The 17,346-nt window shown below is 43.8% G+C and overlaps 1 protein-coding gene across 1 annotated transcript in view; it reads right to left on the reverse strand.

The window, feature by feature from the left end:
• Window positions 1–17,346, reverse strand: part of tmem94 (transmembrane protein 94) — a 99,567-nt gene that overhangs the window by 13,789 nt on the left and 68,432 nt on the right. The window contains exons 14-18 of the mRNA XM_037691550.1: window positions 14,728–14,901; window positions 14,446–14,548; window positions 13,914–14,122; window positions 13,637–13,818; window positions 2,956–3,088 (exon numbers count right to left, since the gene is read on the reverse strand). Coding sequence (XP_037547478.1) covers window positions 2,956–3,088; window positions 13,637–13,818; window positions 13,914–14,122; window positions 14,446–14,548; window positions 14,728–14,901 — 801 coding nt within the window. The remainder of the gene's footprint in view (window positions 1–2,955; window positions 3,089–13,636; window positions 13,819–13,913; window positions 14,123–14,445; window positions 14,549–14,727; window positions 14,902–17,346) is intronic.

The raw sequence follows: 17,346 nt of genomic DNA on the forward strand, positions 1-17,346 counted from the left end.
CACACACACACACACACACACACACACACACACACACACACACACACCTAGGGACAATTTAAAGTTACCAATCAGCCTAACATGCATGTTTTTGGTCTGTGGGAGGAAACCGGAGTACCTGGAGAAAAAACACGCAGCACGGACAGAACATGCAAACTCCATCCAGAAAGGCCCCGGGCAGGGATTTGAACTAGCAACCTTCTTGCTGAGAGGCAGCAGCTCTACCAACTGCACAACCGTGCCGTGGGAAAAAAATCAATTAAAAAAAACACAAATCATGCAAACCTTCATCAGCTCAAATCTTTTTACCGTTTACACGATTACATTTCTTACAGGAACTTGCAGTAAGAAAAAAAACAGTAAAACTAAACTTTGACTTTCTCCATCTGGAGAAGAGGCATGTGTGGGTTAAAATTAAGACAACAAACATCACTGATGTCCCCGTCGCTGTTTGAACAGTGAGTGTTTGTAGTTTTTGAGATGAATGTTTTTCTGACTGGAATTGAACAGGGAACTCAAGTAAACCTTAATGTTTTTGATGCAAGATATTTAAGTGGAGGGCAGCACGGTGGCACAACTGGTAGAGCTGCTGCCTCTCAGCGAGCAGGTCCCTGGTTCAAATCCCGGTCCAGGGGCCTTTCTAGGTGGAGTTTGCATGTTCTCTCCGTGCATGCGTGGGTTTTCTCCGGGTACTCCAGTTTCCTCCCACAGACCAAAAACATGCATGTTAGGCTGATTGGTAACTCTAAATTGTCCCTAGGTGTGAATGAGAGAGTGAATGGTTGTTTGTCTCGTTTGTCTCCGTGTGTCCCTGTGATGGACTGGAGACCTGTCCAGGGTGTCCCCCGCCCCTCGCACAGTGATTGCTGGACATGGGCACCAGCGACCCCCGTGACCCAAAATGGAAGAAGCGGGTAAAGATAATGGATGGATGGATAATTAAGTGGGTTAGTGGGTGCCTCACTTAGTTTTCAAGTTATGCTCCCAGCATGCATGAACGGACAGAGGGTACTGGTAGTTCCAATTCCTCCTGTTTGCTTTTGTGATGAGGGACAAAAATGTAAAAAAGTAAACCCGACGATGGAATATAATTCTTATTCTTATTCGATAATAATCTGACTAAGTAAAATATTTAAAAAGTGCATCACACTGAGGGTTATCTTTTCTGACCATAAGTAAAAAGCAAAAGGGCGATAATGTTATTGCCTGTGTCTGTTTGTTAGCTAAATATTTCAAGCACCACTCAATGGATTTTAAGGAAACTATGAAAGGAATTAATGAATAAATATTTACAACGGATTAACTTTTGGGAGTTCCCTCATTCAATACAGCCGTCACAACAAACTAACCTTTGGAAACACAAAATAGTTTCATAAACATTAAGTGCAATTCTGGAGTGGTAGTAACTTCGAGTCATTCACAACACATGCTTCGAGCACTACACACTGCACAGCATCTTCATGTAAAATACCAGCTCCTTTCAAATCATAGTTCATGAAACACACAAACACAAACTCCCCTTTACAGCTCGACTGTCATACACACCACATACTGTTGAACCAGAGAGCTCAGCGTTGCATTGCCTTCATGACATGCAGCCAGGATGGAAGAACCGAAGGAAGCACAGTGCCTGAGACATGCAGGCGAGTTTCACTCATTATCACTCCAGTTTGTCATCATTGCTCTTAGCTCCTCTCTAAAATTATCTTCTTTTGTTTGTAAATTCTGTAGCCGTCTGGTTACACAGACTTTATGTCGTCACCAGTGCTTAATTTGAACCAGATCCTGCCGGAATAGGATCTTGGAACTCTCTTATTTTGACAGAGTGCGTTCTGTAATGGTTTGCTTGGATCTGGTATCTATCAGGCTTAATAATAATAAAGTTATGAACAAATAGAACTGTCTTGAACAAATAAAACCTATACTGGACATGTAATCTGAAAATAATTACATAAACACTAGTTTTAAACACAACAGTCACTTAAGAGCTTCCTAATATCACATGAGAGCTGCTCCTTCAAGTAAGCATTTCCACTTCTACCCTTAAAAAAATCTCCGCCCCTAAGAGTACAGTCATGGGCAATTTAATTAAAAACACAAAAATATAATTAAATAGCACAACTAAACTGCAAATAAGTTTTACAATTTAAGTGGGTCATTAATAAAATTTTGACTATTTATTAAAAACACGAGAGAAATGTTTGATGGGTAATTATGTTTCTTACATCACGCATCAAAACAACAATGCTAATTTAAACAACAATGCTAATTTATCAAAATAACAGTGTCGATCAAAAAAGCCGAAAAGACAGTCCAATTTACTTTTAAAAAAAAGTCTTCTCATTTTACAACTAAACAACTGAGAACTGAAGCACATGAATGGAGCTAAGGCTCCCACATACTCAGGCATACTTCACTCCATAGAAGTCTGCACTTACTCGAGGCGGACTCCATGCGGACTCAAAGCAGAAGTCCACCGACCATGTCCACGCAAAGATAAAATTTTATGACCACATACTCGGTGTCGCATAATAAACTGCCCGGCGAGAAACAGTGTTCACATCGAAATGTTTTGTATGCAACACCAACCGCTCTCAGATAACGGCTTTCAGAGAACATGAAATTCATGAGAGGAAGTAGATCAGACCCTGGATAAGGACAAGGTACTTTGTCGAGCTAAATGGAAGTACCTCAGGGACAGATTTGTTAAGGCAAGAAAGAAGATGAGAGGGAAAAGTGAGGATGAGGCAAAGGGAGGTGTCCCACCTATTTTTTCTATGCTGTCTTGGCTGGACACCTTTGTAAAATGCCGGGAGACAGACACAATCTGTCTACACAAAGCTTTTAACATCTTTAATACATTATACAACCAATGGGGAGTCACTCACTGGCATATTTACTCCATCCAATTCCACCCACATCATTGAGAAAAACAAAAATAAATGGATAACAAACCTTGGTTGAGTTCTTCGTGCAGGGAGCCATGACTCGGACTGGATGGAGCTCCTTCACAGGGACTGTCTCCATTAGGAGTCAGAGAGATGTGACAGTTCCAGCCTGTCTCTAAGCCCATCTTCTCTGCAAACACCTGCAGACACAAGGCTCCTCACTTCAGTCTCACATTACCTTCTGACAGCACAGGGCTGAAAAGTTCATGCATGATAAAAAGTCCACACTGAATCTTTAAACTGTGTCATTTTAGCTCTTTTTAGATACTCATCGATCTGTTCATGAAGCCAGTGAGCCGGTGGTCACTTTCAGAATCAGTATGAATCACAGTCATTGCACCAACATTTTCACAGGCCTGACTTCTGTTGTTTAAGAAAAACAACTTAGCTCCTTTAAAATGTAACAACTTTTCATGCAAATCCTCTTTTATAAACCTTTACATCACTGTCACTTCTGCATTACTGTTTTTTTTTTTTCACATAAAAGTCTATGATATTTATGAAATCTGCTGGTTTCCACCATCATCTTACTCATTGGTGGTTTTTTATTTACATTTTCTTAGAACAGAAGTATAACATACAGTGAGGAAAATAAGTATTTGAACACCCTGCGACTTTGCAAGTTCTCCTACTAAGAAATCATGGAGGGTCTGAAATTTTCATCTTAGGTGCATGTCCACTGTGAGAGACATAATCTAAAATTTAAAAAAATACGGAAATCACAATGTATGATTTTTTAATAATTTATTTGTGTGTTACTGCTGCAAATAAGTATTTGATCACCTGCCAATCAGCAACAATTCTGGCCCTCAAAGACCTGTTAGTCCGCCTCTAAAAGTCCACCTCCACTCCACTATGGATTTAACATCTACCGCTGTGATCGTCAAAAAAGGGGGGGTGGAGTCGCTATTTACATCAGAGATTCTCTGGTTGCTAGTCTTGTGTCTTCTAAAACAATTCCAAACCAAATTGAGGCCTTAGATGTAAACATCACTTTGAATGGAGGCCAGATTTTATATGTAGTGCGTTGTTATCGTCCCCCCTCAGCAACACCTGAGGCTCTGTCCTCCCTGATGGAATTCCTTGGTAATTTAAAATTCAAAGAGATTTTGTTGGCAGGAGATTTCAACATTGACTGGGATAAGTCGACCCCCCTCTGTGATAAATTCAAGGAATGTTGCTTGTCTCTCAACCTAACCCAACTCATTGACTCTCCCAATAGATGAAACAAAAACCGTCCTGAAAAGTCTTAGACCTTTTTCTAACAAATACGCCTCACAAATTCCCTGGTACAGGTGTACTCACTAACATTTTGAGTGATCATTGTGTGACAGCAACGCAGAGATATTAAACTTCCACCTTCTAAGCCCAGATTAATTAAAAAAAGGGATCTGAAACATTTTTGTGAACAGTCATTCCTCTGGGATCTGTCTCACTTTGACTGGCATCGTATTCTATTAACTGACGACGTGAACTCCGCTTGGAACTATTTTCATAATAGTTTCATTTATTTTGTGAACAAACATGCTCCTTTCATCAGTTCAGAATAAAGGGACGAGACAGCCCCTGGTTTACTCCAGAGCTAGCTGACCTCCTGCACAGGAGAGATCATCTTTGGGCCACAGCGAGAAAATCTGACTCAGACACTGATTGGTTGAGTTTTCGACAGATGAGGAATAAATGTACAACTGCTGTCAAAGCAGCAAAACGCAACTATTTCTTATCTCAGACCTCCAAAAACCTAAATGACCCCAACAGATTCTGGAAAACCCTCAAATCTCTCTCAGGCACCCCCCAATCATCTGACCTCCCATCACAACTTCTCATTAACACTATTCCTGTGTCAAATAAGCACGAGATCCTGAACTGTTTCAACAAACATTTTGTTGCTTCTGGTTCTTTATTTGACAAAGTTACTAATGGAAAATCAGCCACTTCACTTAATAACCAAACTTCTACAAATCAAATCCCTCTTACAAGTCAATCCTCAGTTAATCACACCTTCTCTTTTTCTCCATTCTCAGTCAGTGAGGTCAATAAACTGTTAAAAGATCTTGATCCTAAAAACTCTGCAGGTCCAGATGAACTTCCACCTTATTTCTTAAGGCTGGCTGCTCATATCATCACAGTCCCTGTGACCCACATCTTCAATCTCTCCATGAGACAAAACTCCATCCCAGACACTTGGAAAACAGCCTTTGTTCTTCCTTTGCTGAAGGGAGGTGACCCCACCTCACTGAACAACTATGGACCAATCTCTAAACTCTGCATTTTAGTCAAGGTTCTAGAAAAACTGATAAACTCTCAAATCAAAAATTACCTGGACTCATTTAACATCTTACCTCCACATCAATCTGGTTTCAGGAAACAACACAGCACAACCACTGCTTCACTGAAGGTTCTTAATGACGTTGTTAAAACATTGGATGCTAAGGATTATTGTGCTGCACTTTTCTTAGATCTGTCTAAAGCTTTTGATACTGTGGATCAGAACATCTTGTGTCATAAACTCTCAGAAATTGGTTTCTCAGATCACACCATTGGTTGGTTCTCTAACTATCTTTCAGACCGGAGGCAATGTGTTCAACATAATGGTACTTCCTCCAGTTATTTAACAGTCAACAATGGTGTACCACAAGGCTCAGTCTTAGGACTCACCCTCTTTACAATCAACATACGTAATGTCGGTAAAAACATCCCTGATGCATCCATACATTTCTATGCTGATGACACAGTTGTTTATTGTCAAGCTAAAACTGTTGCTAAGGCTTTCCAGCTTTTGAAATCTGCATTCAACATCATCCAGACAGATTTGTTTCACCTCAAACTTGTCCTAAATGCAGAAAAACCAAAAGGATGCATTTTTCAAATAGGAAGTTGGTCCCAGCAGTTCTTCCTTTGATTTCATCCTCAAATGGTGTCCCCATTGAGTTTGTTGATTCCTATAAATATTTGGGTATCTTGGTCGACTCGCATCTCTCTTTTAAGTTTCATGTGGAAAATTTGGTAAAGAAACTGAAAGTTAATCTGTGTTTCTTTTTCAGAAACAGATCCTGTCTAACTCTGAATGATAGGAAACACCTTGTAACGGTGACTTTCCTTCCCTCCATTGATTACGGTGACATTATTTACATGAACTCTCCTACAAGAACCCTGCAGATGTTGGATGCTGTCTATCATGGTGCACTAAGATTCATAACTGGCTGTAACTATCGTACCCACCACTGCACCCTGTATTCACTGGTTAACTGGACATCATTAACTTCACGCAGACTCTCCCACTGGTACATTTTCATCTTTAAATCACTTCTTGGTCTGCTGCCTTCATACATCTCCTCCTACATGTCTCTGCGTGAGTGCAGCTACAGCGTGCGCTCTCAGGACATTATTACATGCAGTGATCCCTCAGTGCGAACTGAACTAGGCAAAAGGCCCTTCTCCTACTCCGCTCATGTTTCCTGGAATATCTTACAAAAAGATTTGAAGCTCTCGATCTTTGACCTCTCTAAGTGGCTTTAAAAATCTGTTGGACTCCTGGCATGGACCAATGCAGACATGTTCCTGTTTTTAGTTTTCTACATTTGCCTTATAATCCAGCTGTTTAAGTTACTTTTCTTTTTTTTAGCCATCCTATTTGTAAAAATAAAAATTGTATGACTTTTTATAACTGTTTATTGTTGTCGCTGTTGTCCATTGATGTCATCATTCTTTGTTGAAATCAGGTCTCTCTTGTAAATGAGTCCTCGAGGCTCAATGGGATTTACCTGTCTAAATAAAGGTCGAATGAATGAAACTTATTATTCTAAATTAGAAGCACCTGTTTGAGGTCGTTAGCTGCATAAAGACACCTGTCCACCCCACACAATCAGTAAGTCTCAAACTACTAACATGGCTAAGACAAAAGAGCTATCCAAAGACACCAGTGACAAAATTGTAGACCTCCACGAGGCTGGAAAGGGCTACGGGGCCATTGACAAGCAGCTTGGTGAAAAAAGATCGGAGCAATTATCAGAAAATGGAAGAAGCTAAACATGACTGTCTATCTCTCTCGGACTGGGGCTCCATGCAAGATCTCACCTCGTGGCGTATCAGTGATCCTAAGAAAGTTGAAGAATCAGCCCAGAACTACATGGGAGGAGCTGGTCAGTGACCTGAAGAGAACTGGCACCACTGTTTCCAAGATTAATGTGGGTGATACACTAAGACGTCATAGTTTAAAATCATGCATGGCACGGAAGGTTCCCCTGCTTAAATCAGCACATGTCCAGGCCCGTTTGAAGTTTACCCATGACCATTTGGATGATCCAGAGGAGTCATGGGAGAAAGTTATGTGGTCAGATGAGACCAAAATAGAACTTTTTGGTCTTAATTCCACTCGCCGTGTTTGGAGGACTAAGAACGATGAGTGTCATCCCAAAAACACCATCCCTACTGTGAAGCATGGGGGTGGAAGCATCATGCTTTGGGGGTGTTTTTCTGCACATGGGACAGGACGACTGCACTGTATTAAGGAGAGGATGGCCGGGGCCATGTATTGCGAGATTTTCAGGAAAACTTCCTTCCTTCAATTAGAGCATTGAAGATGGTCATGGCTGGGTCTTCCAACAGGACAATGACCTGAAGAACACAGCCAGGAGAACCAAGGAGTGGCCCCGTAAGAAGCATATCAAGGTTCTGGACTGGCCTAGCCAGTCTCCAGACCTAAACCCTATATAAAATCTTTGGAGGGAGCTCAAACTCTGAGTTTTTCAGTGACAGCCCAGAAATCTGGCTGATCTAGAGAAGATCTGTGTGGAGGAATGGGCCAAAATCTCTGCTGCAGTAAACCTGGTGAAAAACTACAGGAAACATTTGACCTCTAACTGCAAACAAAGACTACTGTACCAAATATTAACATTAACATATTAACTGGGTCTCCTCCCGGTGGGATATGTCCGGAACACCTCACCAGGGAGGCGTCCTGTAGGCATCCTAAACAGATGTCTGAGCCACCTCAATTGGCTCCTCTCGACGTGGAGAAGCAGTGGCTCTACTCTGAGTCTCTCCCGGATGATCGAGCTTCTCACCCTATCTCTAAGGGAGAGCCCAGACACCCTGCGGAGAAAACTCATTTTGGCCACTTATATCCGAGATCTCGTTCTTTCGGTCACAACCCAAAGCTCATGACCATAGATGAGAGTAGGAACGTAGATCGATCGGTAAATTGAGAGCTTCGCCTTTTGACTCAGCTCTCTCTTCACCACGACAGACCTGTACAGCGGCTGCTTCACTGCAGACTCTGCACCTATCCGCCTATCGATCTCATGTTCCATTTTCCCTCATACATGAACAAGACCCCAAGATACTTGAACTCCTCCACTTGGGGCAGGACCTCCTCCCTGACCCAGAGAGAGCGCTCTACCCTTTTCCGGCTCAAGACCATGGCCTCGATTTCGAGGAACTGATCTTCATCCCGGCTGTGTCGCACTTGGCTGTGAACCGCTCCAGCGAAAGCTGTAGATCACGATCTGATGAAACAAACAGGACCATATCATCTGCAAAAAGCAGAGACGCAATTCTAAGGTCACCAAAATGGATCCCCTCAACACCTTGGCTGCGCCTAGAAATTCTGTCCATAAAAGTTATGAACAGAATCGGTGACAAAGGGCAAACTTGGAGGAGTCCAACTCTCACTGGGAACAAGCCCGACTTACTCCCGGCAATGCAGACTAGGCTCTGACACCGGTCATACAGGGACCTAACAGCCCGTATCAAAGGGCCCGGTACCCCATACTCTCAGAGTACCCCCCGCAGGGTTCCCCGAGGGAAGCGGTCGAACGCCTTCTCCAAATCCACAAAGCACATGTAGACCGTTACAACCAGGACGAAAACCGCACTGCTCCTCCTGAATCCGAGGTTCGACTATCCGACGGACCCTTCTCTCAAGAACCCCCGAATAGACCTTACCAGGGAGGCTTAAGAGCGTGATCCCCCTGTAGTTGGACCACACTCTACGATCCCCCTTTTCAAATAGGGGGACCACCACCCCAGTCTGCCAATCCAGGGGAACTTCCCCCGATGTCCACGCAATGTTGCAGAGTCATGTAAGCCAGCACAACCCTACAACATCCAGATCCTTAAGGAACTCCGGGCGAAGCTCATCCACCCCTGGGGCTCTGCTAGCGAGGAGCTTTTTAACCACCTCGGTGACCTCAGCACCAGAGATTGGAGGGCCCGACCCAGAGTCCCCAGGCTCCGCTTCCTCAGTGAAAGGCGTGCCGGTGGGATTGAGGAGGTCTTCAAAGTATTCTGCCCACCGACCCACGACATCCCGAGTTGAGGTCAGCAGCACACCACCCCCACTATAAACAGTGTTGGTGGTGTACCACTTTCCCCCCCGAGACGCCGGATGGTGGACCAGAATCTCCTCGAAGCCGTGCGGAAGTCATTCTCCATGGCCTCTCCGAACTCCTCCCATGCCCGGTTTTTGCCTCAGCAACCACCCGAGCCACATGTCACTTGGACTGCCGTTACCCATCAGCTGCTTCTGGGGTCCCACAGGTCAAAAAGGCCCGATAGGACTCCTTCTTCAGCCTGACAGCATCCCTCATTGACGGTGTCCACCACCGGGTTCGAGGGTTGCCGCCGTGACAGGCATGACAACCTTGCAGCCGCAGCTCTGGTAAGCCGCCTCGACAATAGAGGCACGGAACATGGCCCACTCAGACTCAATGTCCCCCACCTCCCCCGGAACGTGTTCGAAGTTCTCCCGCAGGTGGGAGTTAAAGCGCCGTCTCACAGGAGACTCTACCAGACTTTCCCAGCAAACCCTAACAATATGTTTGGGTCTGCCAGGTCTGACCGGCATCCTCCCCCACCATCGGAGCCAACTCACCACCAGGTAGTGATCAGTGGATAGCTCCGCCCCTCTCTTCACCCGAGTGTCCAAGACATGTGGCCGCAGATCAGATGAGACGACGATAAAGTTGATCATCAAACTGCGGCCTAGGGTGTCCTGGTGCCAAGAGCACATATGGACACCCTTATGCTTGAACATGGTGTTCGTTAAGGACAATCCATGACGAGCACAGAAGTCCAACAACAGAACACCACTCGAGTTCAGATCAGGGAGGCAGTTCCTCCCAACCACACCCCTTCAGGTCTAACTGTCATTGCCCACGTGAGCATTGAAGTCCCCCAGCAGAACAAGGGAGTCCCCAGGAGGTGCACTTTCCAGTATCCCCTCCAAGAACTCCAAAAAGGGTGGATAATCTGAACTGCCGTTTGGTGCATAAGCACAAACGACAGTCAGAACCCGTCCCCCCACACGTAGGCCGAGGGAGGCCACCCTCTCATTCACCGGGGTGAACCTCAACACACAGGCACAAAGATGGGGGGCAATAAGTATGCCCACTCCTGCTCGGCGCCTCTCACCAGGGGCAACTCCAGAGTGGAAGAGTGTCCAACCCCTCTCAAGGAAACTGGTTCCAGAGCCAGAGCCAAGCGTAGAGGTGAGTCCGACTATTTCTAGCCGGAACCTCTCAACCTCACACACCAGCTCAGGCTCCTTCCCCACCAGTGAGGTGACATTCCACGTCCCGATAGTCAGCTTCTGTAGCCGAAGATCAGACCACCAGAGTCCCCGCCCTCGGCCACCACCCATCCCACATTGCACCCGACCCCTTTGGCCCCTCCCACAGGTGGTGAGCTCATGGGAAGTCTAATGAGACTAATCAGAGCTTTATCACATTCATACAGTGATGGGACACACGTCAGAGGCTATGAGGGGTTCAGTGTCTTGCCCAGGGACACTTCGACATGTGACTGCTGGTGGATTCAAAACCCCAACTCTCGCATTGGAGGATGACTGCTCTAACCACTCAGCCACGGCCGCCCCCTAGCAGATTTAGTAGAGTGCTGTATGAATGGGTAAATGAGGCACAGATTGTGATGTAAAGCGCTTTGAGTATCTTGATCAGATAGAAAGGAGCTATATAAGTGCAGTCCATTTACCATTTACATATTATTGTCCCATATGGAGGCATAAGACTCTTTTGTATTTTTTTTTATTTGTTGTTATTTTGCTACTTTAAGCAAAAATTTTACTACTTTTGTGCTTTTAGCTAGTGTTTTAACTAGACTTTAGCTGTTTTTAATTTCTAGCTACTGTTGGCACTTTTAGCTTGTAGCTGAATTTAGCTAATTTTAACAAGACTTTTACTCTCTAGCAGTGGTGTGCACAGCTAATACGTTAACAGTGGAGCAATTTTTTTTTGTTTAGCAGATTAGCGTTTTTTCTGACTTTGAAAACCGTTGGCGGAATTAGCTTCCGCTAAATTAGGTTTTGTCAACTTTAAGTCCACCTACAAAATTCACAAGCTTGTTCCTGACTGTTGTGGGCGTGTCTCGAAGAGTCGGTTAAGCCTCCAGTATACTGCCGCGTACATCCATACGCAGAGGTACGAGCGTACCCCCCAGGGCATGTCCGTGCAAAGCTCAAATTTTTACGACCGCATACGCGATCCTGGTGTCGCACAATAAACTGCCCAGCGACGGACTGTTTTGAATTTGACACCAATGTATTAAATTCCCCTTCTTCATCTCTGATCTGGCCTTTTATTTTGTTTTTTTGCTAAGAGGCAAGTGATCTCTTCCTCCTCCGTTTATGTCATGACTGAAATGGTGAGAAATGAAGGAACTTGTCACGAGCGAATTAAACTCAGGTCCAACATGGCTGCGGGAGGGTCTGGAGATTTCCTGGTGGGCTGGTCTGATGTGTGGGCTGTAGAGCCAGCGCTCCCTGTTTTTTTTTTATTTTTTAGATCTTTTTATTAACAACATATAAACACAGAACACCGCTGTGGCTGAGGCTGCCAGCGCTCGTTTTTTCCCCCCCTGACCTGTCAATCAAGCCAGTAGGCGTGTCAGCAAATGACCAATCGGCGACCTTAATTTGTCCCGTAGGTAAACGCCCCTTGTCTGTGAAGCTGCTCTGCAGCTGCTCAGGGTGTACGATGGAGTTTAATGACTGAACCCTCTGCGTACAATACACGTGTACGTACGCGTGAACGGACGTACGCGGCAGTATACTGGAGGCTTTAGGCATACTATTGGCTGACTACGTGTATGCGGGACAAGACGATTGGTCGACGCAGCTTCAACTGGAAGGAGACGAAGGAGTGCGACGCAGACTGAGTGAAGATCGTCTTAGCGGTTAGCTGTTTAGCGTTAGCTTCTGCTAATTTTTTTTTAACCGGTTTTGTGATTTAGCATTAGTGAAGCTAATTTTTTTTACTTAGCAGAATATTTACACATCATATGGGTTAACGAAACTAATTATTTGGTTAGCTGTGCCATCACTGCTTCTCAGCTACTGTTGATGAGATTTTAGTTTAGTGAAGGAATGTGCTTCTTTACCAGAATAGATCAATTTACAGCAAACTGCAATGAATTTTACCTTTAGTTAATGATGCCTGTGCAATATCATAGGAAACTTACTACTCTTCTTACATCTAACAAGGTTTAGTCAGGTCCTCTGGACGGATTCTTCTTTGATGAAACACTGTCTTTTATCCAACAGACTTTTTTGGTCTGACTGAAGAAAAAGAAGAAGTCTTATGGATAAAATACGAAACGTTTCAACAAAGAATCTGCTCAGAGGACCTGACTCAACCTTAGACTCACTGAGCATGCATCAGGATACTCGTCTCACAGCTTTTAAATAAATCACATAAATTATACACCAAAATGTGTGGGTTCATTAGGAATAATGTGTTGAAAGTTTTGTTAGTGGTACAACATAATGTATACAAAACTTACAAAAAACTGATAGAAAGAAAAACAAAGATCATTGAGGTTTTGGTGAAACACATGAGAAAACCTAGCAGCTTAGGGATCTATAGCTTGGACATTATTCACAACAGAAACATCATTTGAAGTATAAATGGACCTCAGAAACTTGGACTTTGCATGTTTGAACTGGTATTTTGATACATTTGAAAGTTTTACACAATCCCAGTTTAGGGTTTATATTTTTTAGACTTTTCAACAAATGTTCAAATTGCATTTGATGATGTCACACATTGAGTTTGAGCCATCTAAAAAATGTGAATCCTATTAATCTCCTCTTACTGAGACAATTCTTTTTGTTAGATAAACAAATTCTGTCTTCTTTTACCAAGTTTGCTTCTCGCTGCTATAGGACTTATGGTTTTCTCTCAGAACCCTCCAGAATGCACACTGGAACTTCTTCGACACACTCAGTTATAATTTAGCCTAAAATTTTCTACTCAAAACTAGAAGTAATTTTTTTTTTACTTGTCATATCTTCTACATAAAACACTGTAGAAATAAAAATGTAGACCTGACTTGTTATTTTTACACAGCAACTTATTGAGGCTTATTTTTTCAGTCTGTTTCTGTCTGCCTCATTAACTGGGCAGTCAAGCAGCGACGGACACAGGTGTGTGGTTACTACGGTGACCATAACGAGCCACTGGCATCCTTCAGAATTTCTTCAGAAATGTTAAAGCTTTGATAAAAACCACCACTCTAATGACAGGACTAAAGACTGTTGCTCCTGCCGTCTCGTTTTGAAGCAGTCATCTGCTGGAAAGTTGTATGGGGAAAAACAGCATGAGTGGGTCTATTTACCGTTTTCAGTAAAACTGCCCAGTCATTTTAGTTGAGATACTGGACTGTGTGCTCACCTTGCTGCGGAGCTCGTCCTCCATGGAAAAATAAACAAAACGGATACAAGCGGTCACAAGGGCATCAATAAGACGGACTGTGTCCAGCCTCGCCTGGAACTGAGACGACACCATGCCCATGAAGATCTGTCCGCTCAGGGCCTGGACGCAGTCCTCCCGCTCCACACCTTCACCTATTCCCTCTGCAGACAAGACGGGAGCAGACAGGGACGAGCTACAGCAGCTCTATTTTCTTACTGTACAGTAACACTTTAGCCATCTGTCAGTCACTCCTCACCATCCGAGCTCCAGCTGTTCCTGCAGATGTTGTGTTTGATGGGGGTGGTGGAGGGCAGCTCAACACCAGAGAAGAGGCAGGGGCCGGGGGCGAGCTCCACACACTTTCCATTCAGCTGACTGGACAACGACACTTGCATAGGTTTGTATGAAAAGGCTGAGCAGTAACCTGACAGACAGGCACGCTGGTAGAAGTCCAAAACTTTCTTCCTGTCAAACAAACAGAAGGACAAATATGAAAAGACTAAATACCAACATTTGAAATTATGACGCCTTAAAAAGTGTTTGGTGTTGTAGTTATGAGCGATTAGTATCTTTGAATGACCTCCGTTTGAAAAACAAGTTAAATCTGACCAGACTGATGAGGTAACAGCTGGTCTGAGCCAGGCCAAACTCAAAATGGATTACTGCCATCTTAACCCCCCCCCAGAAATTTCATTTTGATCTCGTGAACTGAGTGTGTTGTTTTGCTTTGTTAAAACTGCCTTTCTCTGAAGCTAAACATTGTTTCCATGAAGTAACAGAAACCAGACCTGTCTGAGCCTGAAAGAGGGTAGATATCAGTTCCATCCCAGAAGTCAGAACAGGCCTCGAGGATAAGTTCAGCTGAACCGTGCGACAGCATCTGGACGTTATCTGCAACAGCGTGAGGAAAGTTAACAAGAGATGCAACAAAAAACACTTTCCAAGGCTTACTTATAAACACAGATGGACCCATACAACAAACTGAGTTTTTTTTCTTAATCGTTTTTTTTTTTTTTTATTAAAACACCTAAACATCTCGGAAAACATCTGAAAAAGGATGCAGGACTCACTGGAGGATGAATCTCGCACGCACAGAGAGAGGAGGTGGGAGATGGGGGGCTGGCGTTTGATGAAGTAGAGAAGGTGGCGAGAAGTTAACTCCTTGGTCTTCTCTCCAGACGGCAGCTGGTACAGAGCCAAGTAGGTCTCCTGCTTAAACAGCTCCCTCGCTCCAGGAGTGAACCCTTACACAGACAAGGAAATGAGAAGTTGCCGTCAAACAGATTTTAACAAGGTGTTATTTGTTTAACACTCCACAAAATGACCTTTTAAAAGGCTACTTGTTGGATCAGTTTTATTACAAGCTTGAGGGAAGTGTAATATAACAATACCTCTTAATGAGGATTTGACGACATCGGTAGCATGATGGTACCATCTGTATCTCTCAGTGAACATTTAGAGAATTTACAGCACACTTTACAATCTGGCAGATTTGACAGAAACCAAAATTTTTTTTTGAAAAAATAAATTAATTAATTCAACCAATATTTCTACATGTTAGTCTCACTGAGTCACGAGGACTCATTTACAAGAGAGACCTGTTTCAGACAAACAACAAATAAGGTACACACAGCGATAAACAGCCATAGAATGCATATAAAATAAAAAGTAAATAAAAGTAGTGATATAAAATGAAATAAAAACAAGCTACATTATGAAATGAGGCAAAATACTAAAAACAGGGACATGTCTACATTAATTGTTGCATTAAACTTAATAATTGTTTAAAATCCCTGAGAGGTCAAAGTCAAGAGCTTCAGATCTTTTTGTAAGATATTCCAGGAAACAGGAGCGGAGTAGGAGAAGGCCCTTTTGCCTAGTTCAGTCCTCACTGAGGGAACACTGCAGGTAATAATGTCCTGAGAGTGCATGCTGTAGCTGCACTCACACAGAGACATGTAGGAGGAGATGTATGAAGGCAGCAGACCAAGAAGTGATTTAAAGATGTAAATGTACCAGTGGGAGAGTCTGTGTGAAGTTAATGATGTCCAGTTAACCAGTGAATACTGGGTGCAGTGGTGGGTATGATAATCACAGCCAGTTATGAATCTTAGTGCACCATGATAGACAGCATCCAACATCTGCAGCATCCAACATCTGCAGGGAGCCAGCAGGAGCATTCATATAAATAATGTCACCATAGTCAAAGGCTGGTAGCAGGTACAAGGCATTTTCTGGCATTCAGAGTTAAGCAAGATCTATTTCTGAAAAAGAAACCCAGTTTTAAATTCAGTTTCTTTATCAAGTTTTAGACATGCAGCTTAAAACAGAGATGTGCATTAACCAGGATTCCCAAATATTTGTAAGAATCCACAAACTCAATAGGAACAGCATTCTGTAGAGGCAGGGCAGCCGGCTTGGGACCCGAGAGTCCCAGGTTCGATCCCCAGTCACTGCACATCACGTGGCGTCTCTGGGCAGCACGTCTAATCCCCAAAATGTCCCCCGGGCGCTTTCAATAGCTGCCCACTGCACCACCTGGTGGTGGATGGGTTAAATGCAGAGACTAATTTCGCCATTGTATGGAAACATACAGTGCTGACATTGTGATGACATTATTATTATTATTATTATTCATAGAAAAGATAGGAGGAAGGACTGCTGGTACAGACTTCCTGTTTGAAAACAATACCTGTGTCCTGATGCATGCTCAATAATCCAGGTAGAAAAATCCCAAAAAATTCAATCTGGTCCTCTGGACATTTAAAAAAAAAACAAAAAAAAAAAACACAAAGCAAAAAAATATAGAAACGTTTCGTCTCTCATCCGAGAGACTTCCTCAGTCTGAGGTGCTGTATTCAGCTCAGTCTCTTAAATAGCACCTTCTCAGAGTGGATCAACCAGTTTTGCTGCTGACAACCAAAACCAGCTGATCACATGCTCAAGAAGGACCATCAGCCTAACAATGGATCATTAGCACACTGATGGCTGTTTACTGTTCACAGAGGGCTGAGTGATACTAGCAATCACAGCATTGTAAGAGGGGGACAGTTGAACCCGGAGGCCTCCACCCCTGTTTAATGATGGACGATTTCTTTTCACAAAGATGGCCTCCTTTACTCCTCTCTCAAACCATCGTTGCTCTCTGTCCAGGATGTGAACATCTTCATCCCTGAAAGAGTGACCGCTGGCCTGGAGATGAGTGTAGACCGCAGAGTCCTGGCCTGATGATGTTGATCTTCTGTGCTGGGCCATCCTTTTGGCCAGTGGCTGTTTAGTTTCCCCGATGTAAGACTGATCACCCTCCTGACACTGAACAGCATACACAACATTACTCTGTTTGTGCCGGGGGACTGGATCTTTGGGATGAACCAGTCTTTGCCGTAATGTATTTTGGGGTTTAAAAGCCACTGGGACGTTATGTTTAGAAAATAAACATCTCAGTTTCTCTGATACTCCCTCAACATATGGAATGACCACTGGTCTGGGTCTGGGTTCCTCCTTTTCACCTGTTGGCTGACTGGAGTCCTGTTTGGGTTTCTTCTCTGCTTTCAGGAAGGCCCAGTTAGGATATCCACATTGCTCTAGAGCCTGTCTTGTGTGGGATTTCTCCTTCTGCCTGGCTCCTGAGCTAGTGGGGACGCTGTCTGCTCTGTGATACAGAGTCCTGATGACTCCTAACTTGTGCT

The sequence above is a fragment of the Nematolebias whitei genome, chromosome 17 (genome assembly GCF_014905685.2).
Source record: "Nematolebias whitei isolate Nwh7 chromosome 17, NemWhi1, whole genome shotgun sequence".
NCBI classification, from domain to species: domain Eukaryota; kingdom Metazoa; phylum Chordata; class Actinopteri; order Cyprinodontiformes; family Rivulidae; genus Nematolebias; species Nematolebias whitei.